The 10,000-nt window shown below is 31.3% G+C and overlaps 1 protein-coding gene across 2 annotated transcripts in view; it reads left to right on the top strand.

The window, feature by feature from the left end:
* Positions 1–7,373, top strand: part of LOC106877677 (acid-sensing ion channel 2) — a 20,090-nt gene extending 12,717 nt beyond the window's left edge. The window contains exons 7-9 of one of the 2 annotated variants that reach the window (XM_089362344.1): positions 1,457–1,548; positions 2,519–2,625; positions 6,842–7,373. In XM_089362344.1, coding sequence (XP_089218470.1) covers positions 1,457–1,548; positions 2,519–2,625; positions 6,842–6,904 — 262 coding nt within the window. In that variant the 3' untranslated portion in view covers positions 6,905–7,373. Of the gene's footprint in view, positions 1–1,456; positions 1,549–2,518; positions 2,763–6,841 lie in introns of those variants that run through there. The other variant, XM_089362345.1, reaches the window with a different exon arrangement.
* Positions 7,374–10,000: the final 2,627 nt, after the last annotated feature.

A 10,000-nucleotide genomic window follows, 5' to 3' on the forward strand; every position in this document is an offset into this window, starting at 1 on the left:
AACCTTGTGAGAGGATTTGGAAACTGAAGGAAGCCTGTCATATGTGTGTGTGCGTGTGTTTGTGTTTGTTTCCCACCATTACTTGACAACTGGTGTTGGTGTGTTTATATCCCTGTAACATAGTGGTTTGGCAAAAGAGATCTATAGAATAAGTACCAGACTTAATAAAAAAAAGTACTGGTGTTGATTCATTCAATTATAAATTCTTCAAAGTAGTGCCCCAGCATGGCCACAGTCTAATGACTGAAACAAGTTAAAAGATAAAAGATCATTTCGTCAGAAGGCAATGTAGCTTCCATGATCCTGTCACAGAGCCTCCAAAACATGTGGGGAGAATCAGAAGTGTCCTTAAACTGTACACCTGGTCTGATGTGTGTATATGTATGTGGGTCTGTGTGTGAGTATGTAATTATTTTAAGATAATGTCAACAAACATTATTTGTGTGTAACATTAACCTTTTAGCATTTAGCCTTAACCAGTCTAAATATTCTATTTGTTTTATGTTCAAATCAGCCAGATCTAGCCTCTTGCACCATTCCAAAATTAAACAACCATGCCATCAAAATCTTAAAAATTTGAAATAACGCATGGTTAATTCAAAACAAAGTGAATAAATAAGCTTTACATTTGACAGAGTAATATGAATGCTAAAAGGTTTAAATTATGCCAATCATTTTGCTAATAACTTCACCTTCTCAGTCAAACCAATTAAGTAACAAATACTTTAAAAATGTTGTTCATTGAACAATGTTTTCAAAAAATAATGGCTATATCTATTTGTTGTTTCCTGGCTGGCGAGGAAAAAACAATAGCACAGAATCTCGAACAAGAGTGTGAGCAGTGTATACTTGTAGAAATGCTTAGTAGCATTGAATGTGATGGATGTCAAAATTGAGTGGCATAGAAAATGGATAGTTACTAGCAGCAAAGAAGGGTAATGCAAATATTAATCAAAATTGTTGTGTTTATAATTAATAAGTAATTGGATAAAAACTTCATAAGGTCAAAACGGTGCAAAGATGAAATACAAAATGAACTAGAAAAATGAAAACGGAACAACAGTTGAAGTCTTACCTTGTATTTTGATATTTTGCAGTTATGAACTCTTCCTCAGGAGACATGGAGAAAAGAGAGATGGAATAAGTCATTGCTCAGATATGTGGAATAGGAATAAGGACATACACAGACTGGTGTTGTTATAACAGCCAGCCTGCTTTGCGTAGCTCTTTTCTAGTGTTTAGAGCTGGCCTTAGCTTGTAATAAGGATGGCCTCTTTGATTCAAAGGTTGCCTGTATTACATTCTGGTCCTGAATGATACTATAAAGTCCTGGGTCAAGCACTTCTACTGGTGTTTATGGATTGAAGTGCTTTTGCATATGTAATTGTTGAAAGGCATTATATTAAAAACAATTGTAGTAATTAGCTGTTAATGTGACACATTTTTTATTATTCAGGCCTACTAAATTCAAAATACATCTTTATTATGAAAGTTTGATTTTAAAAGAAATGTCAGAACAAGAAATGTTTACATCAGAGGCATTTTTAGGTAAATACATACCATTTAATTTTTTTAATTTATTTCCTTTGATTATTTAATTGTTTGGTTAATTGAATAGACATGAATCTATTTTTTCTTTACATGAACGTAATGTACTCATTTACATTATGAGAAACACCATGCACACACACACACACACACAGATGATGACTGTTGACTCAGTAGACAAGTACGACCATTGCTGGCAAAATAATGCTCATGCAAAATGTCAGTAATGGCTATGCAAAATTTTAGGTCCAATAAGACTATCATGACACATCATAGACCCTCTCCACTCTACTGACATGATCCAGAGACTAGCTAAGGTAAGATATCTATTATGAATATGGATTGCGGACCCAGAAATGTAGAAGCACCATCAGCTCATGAGCAAACAAAAATCTCCAAAATGTCCAATGCTATTCCTTGCATATCTGGTTTTGTATCAGAGTGACCTTCTCCTAGAGAAATACTTAAAAAAAAGTTGATGGGTGCCTCGCTCCCAGAGGTCTTCCAGCATGGCAAATCTGGAATGCCTAAAGGCCTGTGCTAGATATATATACATCAAAATACACAGATGCATGCACATAGTTACATATGTATACAAGCATATATATGTATGACATAAATATATGCACAAAACTTGTCCGATGAATGGGAACGTGAAACTCTGAGTAACAGCTTTTGTTATATTTCTGCTGCTTTTAAATAAAGCATATTACTCTACCTCTGGTATTTGAGTACTCTTTTTTTCAACCTTGTTTCACATTTATGTGCTTACTCCAATATATATATATATATATTATGTCATTCTATATATATATTTCAAAAGTAGATGTTACTGGCCCATCTGGTGTTGAGCAAATGTACCAAGTGAATGAAAACATTTTTTGCTCATTAATTTAATCAAAAATGACTTGACAGACATCTAGTTATTTTTTTTTTTTTTATATTGTCATTGTTGTATGTATTTTCACAGCTCAATTCGGTGGCCAGATGGGACTTTTCCTTGGAGCAAGCCTCATAACAGCCCTGGAATTAGTAGAGCTGATTATTATGGTTTTATGGACACAATTCCGCTGTTTGGTAAACTATATCCTTGCTGTATTATAACCTGTTTTTTTATTTCTTTTATTTTCAAACTCTGATGCTTTGCAATGCTTTAAAATTTTGTTTATAAAAATTTCATTATTTTAATTATAATATATATATTTTTCTTTCTATTTCTCTACCTCCATATACATATATATATATATATATATATATATATATATATATATATATATGTATATATGTATATATATACATACATACATATATACACATATATATATATATGTGTGTGTATATATATATATATATATATATATATATATATATATATATATATATATATATATATATACATATATATATATGCATACACACACACACACACATACACACACACACACACACACACACACACATATATATATATATATATATATATATATATAGAGAGAGAGAGAGAGAGAGAGATATTATACATTTATATATATATATATATATATATATATATATGCATATATATATTACTGGTGAAGGCCTGTTTATAGGGTTACCCTGGGTTTCTCGCCATAAAGGGCACCTTTATGGTGTATTTTCAGACCCTAAGAATTGTTGGCCTATAGCCTCTTTAAAATACGGAGGAGGAAACAATACCGACCTCTAGGACAGAGATCTCCGGGCCATGTTTGCATTTCAGGTGATACCTGCCAGCATTTTGGGAACCGCATAATACTAGCGATACTAGTAATAATTACACGACTGCTGGAAATTAATTGCTGATGGTAGTGGGAGATAGCCCTCTACCTTTTACCCTCATAACCGACAGGTGGTATAGCTGAAGGAGCACAGCCCGAAGCCGATGACCAACACCAAAGGGAGATAATCCCCATTGTTCATATCTGTATCGTCTCCCCCTCCATATTTTAAAGCGGCCATAGGCCAACAGGTCTTAGGGTCTGAAGATACACCATAAAGGTACCCTTTATGATGAGAAACCCAGGGTAACCCTATAAACCAGCCTTCACCAATAATAAATATAGACCGGTCTATTTCTTAGAGTGTGCTTCTTCTCCCGATTTATGTTTTTTCTAAAAAAACACAATATATATACATATGTATACATTATATATGTATATATATGTATATATATGTATATATATATATATATATATATATATATATATATATATATATATATATATATATATATATATGCATATACATAATCTACACACACACACATATATATGTAACTACACATACATATATATGGATATATATATATATATACACACACATATACATACACACACACATACATATACATACACACATATATAGAGAGATACATATATATATTATACATTTATATATATATATATATGTTTTTATATATATACATATCTACACACATGCATATATATATATAAATGTATATTACATACCTACATATACATATATATGTATATAATTATATAATTATATGTGTGTATGTATATATATATATATATATATATTATATGATATTATATAAATATGTATAAGTATTAGATTATACATATAGATTATATCATATATATACATACACACACACACACACACACACACACACACACACACACACACACACACACATACATATATATATATATATATATAGGAGTAAACTTATACACACACATTCACCATTATTTAATTTGAGCAACAGTGGATATGATTTTGCTACATCTGATCAATATGATTCTGTTATATTTAATCCTTCAGCATTTAAACCAGCAATACTCTGCTTAATTATTTTACCTGTTTTATGTTAAAAGAAACCAGATCCAACCTCTCACACCTACTCAACAATGTCATTTTAAAAATAAACAATCACATCAGTGAAATCTGAAAATTACAAGTTAATGCATGATTAATTAAAAAACAATTCGAATAAATAAACATTACATTTGACAGAGTAATCTCAATGCTGAGGGGTTAAACAATATTGTATGCAATTACATTATATTTTAATTTCAGTAGCTATGATATCCTTTTTCTATCTGTTCACATACAAATGATGCAATGTGAAATCAGAATTGGAAGCAAATTGTTGGTTTTGCTAATAAGAAGTTTGTTACAACTCTATGGTTCTGTTATAGAGAATCATCACTGAATATGGTTCTGGTTTATTTAACCAATATTAAATAATGTTTTGGTTATATTTGACCAGTGATGGATATTGATTTGTTATATTGAATCAGTACAAGATATGCTTCTGATATCATTAAGCAACATTATATATGATTTTTTTATATCTTTAAGCAACATTAAATATGATTTTAAAATATTGCTATGTTATATTTCAATTACCATATTTGCCAGCATATAAGATATATTCTCATGTAAGACACATCCCTATTTTACAAGGATATTTAGTAGAAAGAACAAATTTAGTATGTTTCATCACACACTTATTGAAAGATATTTTAAAGAGGTTTTGTAGGGGAAATATATGACTGAGCGTATAAATACAATGCTGTGACAGAATATTGGAATAAAATATGAAACCATAAATTTATGATAAATAAACTATATTACGTGAGTTTTGTATTTCAGTTTTTTTGTCTTTCAAATCAACTGTATAGTTGTTTATATTCTGATCAAAATAACTGCCATGTTTTGTGCTATCTTGACGTGCTACCATGATTGGCCACCAGAGTGGTGCGTCACTGCTATGATTTTGTTGTCATCCACTCATTAGAAATAGTTGACAGGGGGATGAAAGTCTAACCCTTTTGATACCAACCCACCTCAGACCAGCCCAGGTTCTATAACAGAAACTTACTGTTTTAAAGTCGTCTAAATTATAATCTTTCATCAAAATTTTATGCTAATTTGTTCCAGACTCCAGCTTAATAGTGAGAAAGTTATTTTACTAAATTCCTCACTGTTTTAAAAATTAATTGAAACAAAGGCAGCATATGTTGACAGAAATGTAGTAACAAAAGGTTAATATTCCTGTCATCTTTACAGAGAATTTTGATTTAGATAATTTGAAGAAATGTTTCTTAAAGGTAACAGTCATTAAATAATGTAAGACATTTATTAAGTGCATGTTATGTATACTGGGGAAAGAGGTATAATGAAATTATTTGACCTCTCCACATAACTGCAAGCATTCTGTAAGCAATTTTTTCTTGTAAATTTGTGCTAAAAGACTGATATTTGGGCTTGTTTTCAATATTCTAATATTGGTAACAATTATTGTGCTTAACAAATTTATGCTCATCCAGCTCCCTAACATACAAGACTCAGTCTCCCATCCTTAATCTGGCCACATTAGACACAGAGTAATCTTTCGATATATCTAAATAAAGTAATCTTTCGATATATCTAAATCAATATTAGTTGTGGCTTTGCTATATGTAACTAATATTTGATATGGTTTTGATATATTTAACCACCATTGGATATGGTTCTATACTACGATGTTTAATAAATATTGGATATAGTTTTGTTATAATTAATTGATATGGATCTGATATATTTGAATAATAAGATGATTCTATTATATCTAACCAATATGGGTTTACTATACTTAAATAGTATTGCATATGATTTTGTTGTATTTAACCAAAATGTTTCTATCATATTTAAACAATATTGAATATCATTCTGTTATATTTCACCAATATGGCTCTTGCATATTTAAATAGTAGTAGATATTTTTCTATGTATTTTATCAATAAAGGATATTATGATTCTGTTAAATATAATTAATATGGTTTTATTATTTTTATATAATATTGCATACAATCCTGCTATATTTAATCAATATGGTTCTAATATATCTAAACAATATTCATGATTTTGTTATATTTAATCAATATGGTTTGAATACATTTAAATAATATTGTATATTATTGTGCTATATTTAATTAATATGATTCTATTATATTTAAACATGATTCTACAATATTTCACCAATAATGGATATGATTCTGTTATATATACCCAATATGATTATATTATATTTAAACAGCATAGCTATAATTCTGTTATATTGCATCAATATAGTTTTATTATATTTAAACAATATTGGTTGTAGTAATGCTATACTTAACCAATGTACCTCTGTTATATTTAAACAATATTGAATATTATTCTGTTATATTCCATCAGTATAACTATTGTATTTTTAAACAGTATTAGATATAATTCTACTATATTTTACCAGTAATTTTTTATTTATTTATGTGTCCTTTTAAAGCCTAGCCAGGCTCATGGGGCCGGTTTCCCGGTTTCTATGGCATATGTGTTCCCACCCAGCTAGACGGGATGCCAGTCCACTGCAGCATTACTCAAGAAACAGGAAGAAAGAGTGAGAGAAAGTTGGGGCAAAAGAGTACAACAGGGGTTGCCACCACCCCCTGCCGGAGCCTAGTGGAGCTTTTAGGTGCTTTTGCTCAATAAACACACACAACGCTTGGTCTGGGAATCAAAACCGTGATCCTCTGACCATGAGTCCGCTACCCTAACTACTGGGCCATTGCACCTCCTTTACCAATAATACGTATGATTTTATAGTATTCTAACCAATGGAGTTCTGTTATATTTAATAAATATTAGATATGATTGTGTTATTATATTTAACCAATATGGTTATTATACATTTAATCAAATCAATATTCAACATGGCTTTTCTATATTTAACCAACATTGACAACATTACTAACAAATACTGTGTTTTATGTAAAATTATCCGGTATATTTACCAGTTAATAAAATTCACTTTATTAACATTTCAAATGTGTTGAACTTGTTTTATGTCATACTAAATTTCAAATGTGTTGACCACTTTGCTATCGTATTTCTGCTGAAATACACAACTTTATCATCCACCACCACCACCGCTGCCGCCACCACCACCACCATTACTGTTATCATCATGATCTTCATCATCATTACCATTATCATCATCATGTTAATTCGAGTCACTCTAGAGCTCTGATCCTTTGCAAGAGATTTTCCATTACCTGCATCTCTTCCAGAGACTGATAAATTTCTTGTCTCAAAAGTGCTCATGAACCATTCAGATGTCAAAGTGAGCAAGAAATAAACCACAACATCATTGTAATTTAAGCACAGTTAAATGTGTAGTTTCTAAAATTAATTCTCACTAGCAGTTCATAATAAATAAGTTATAATGGCCATCTATGTATCATACTTAGTGAATATTATTGTTGTAGATATATTAAACTGTCTTTTCAATGGAAAATGCCTATCAACAGCATTGTTGCATAGAGCTGATGTAAAAACAATAGATGCTATTGAAATTGCGTATATAGGATTACAAAAAATATATTCAAAACCCAATACATACAGCATATTTATTCCACAAATAAAATCAACTACACTATTGTCCCAGTATACAAGGAAACTTAAACACATTAGAGTTAATGCAACCATAAAACAAGGCATTGTTGAGTCATATAATGGCAAGGACAAAAGATGCAATATATGTATCACAGAAAATTATAAAATACTAATCACACCAGCCAATATTTTATACAGAAGTGATGAAACTTTCTCCAGATGTTTACAAGGAAAAGAGTTCAGTCTTACAAAAGGTAAAAAAAAAAAAAACATTGGGAAATGAAGTCAGAGATATGCATAAAATACCTGTGGCAGCAATAACATCAGGCTCACAGTTAACGAAAGAAACATCAGCATCTGTAGAACATCCAGTGCGCAGACGCAGAAATATGTTGGTTCAACTGGCAGTTATTTTAAGCAATATCTGAGCAACCACAGGTCCTCTTTTACGATACCAGAGACGTGCAACATCACATTCCTGGCCAGCCAAATATAGCACTTAAAAGAGGAGGGCATGCAATACATAATTAAAGGAAGCTTCTCAAACAACTAGGGTCATATATCAATGGGAGCAAATGATGTAAGTTTTGCTTTGCAGAGTGAGCAAGGATCCTGGAAAACCCGCATGACCAGGGGGGCCTTTTTAAGCTCCAAAAAAGAGGTGTTTAGTCAATGTCCCCATCAGAGACATTTCCTGTTGCAAGCTTGGAACTCTCCATTTGTCGAATAGAACCATGAGAGCAACTTTAAAAAATCATCATGGTTGGAACTGATATAAGGGGAGATAACTCTATCCCACCTGAAACACTACCTGTAGAGTCATTCTGGATGTATATATTTTTTGTTTACAAAAATAACTGATCATGACGTTTTCCTCCCTTCAGTTGTAGAGAAGTTATGTGCCTCCGGCCATTTGCATCTGGTGAGTTTCCTATACTTTATAGGTGTGAAGCTAATGGTCACTCTCTAACCAGCCATAACAATCAACCTTCCATAAATATATTACTGCTCTAATGTTTTAGAGCGTGCTCCTTTTTTAGGTATATGAACTAGTGACAACATATATATTGATTTTATGAGAAATCTAGAGTGCTTTGTAATGTCATTTCAGCTTCACATACCAATTTGTATTATAGATTATTGATTAGCATATAAAGCAATATTAAGGGCAACAAGTTGAAATGTTTTTCAATTGAGAAGACATTTTCTGTATTGATTTCCATTTTCTTTTTCTTTTTTGTTTTGGAAGGTGGTTTGGTTATATGGAAGCACAAATGGCACCAATATATCAATCTAGTGAACAATGAATCCACAGTGACTCATTGATGTTTATATAATGTATGTGTGTATTTGTGTGTGTCCACAAAGTCATTTGGCATATAGAAAAATTGATTAAAATTACAAGAGTAACTGGATACTGTTGAAATGTTTACATAATATGAAGTAAATAGTGATGTTTATATACAAATAGTTAATAAATTTCTATACGGGTCTCATTCATTGCATGAAGGATATCTAAGTGATACTCAATTTCTGTTCATCTCCCTCTTAATATACTTTCATCAATAGTCACAATTGTGGCAGTTATTCTTTGTGTAAGGTCATTCACGTTCTTTACTTTAGTGCACTAGATGATATCCCACCAGAAAAACAACTTTATAGGTGTTATATCTGGGAAACAAGGGGATGGCCAAAGAATCAAGCCACCTCTTCCTATCCAACAATCTGGAAATCTTTCATTAAAAAATCTACAGATTTACTTACATACTAGACTGGAATTTAAACAATGACAAACTTCCCGCATCAAACCAGATAAACTGTCTCGACCATTCACTTTTCACAACCTACATCCTACAAACTTGTCCTTCTCCATTCCCCTTTCTTATGCAACCACTTCTCCTGTCCAGCTGTACCACACCTGATTCTCATTTGCATTATTCTTCTCATAAAAGGAACACTCTACCAAAAGTAATATAAAGTCAGAATGACCAAATCAACCACAAGCTTACAACATCTTGTAAACTGAAACTTTGAAGCCACTGTTAACCTTTCA

This window comes from Octopus bimaculoides, chromosome 14 (genome assembly GCF_046866305.1).
Source record: "Octopus bimaculoides isolate indiv1 chromosome 14, ASM4686630v1, whole genome shotgun sequence".
Classification (NCBI taxonomy): domain Eukaryota; kingdom Metazoa; phylum Mollusca; class Cephalopoda; order Octopoda; family Octopodidae; genus Octopus; species Octopus bimaculoides.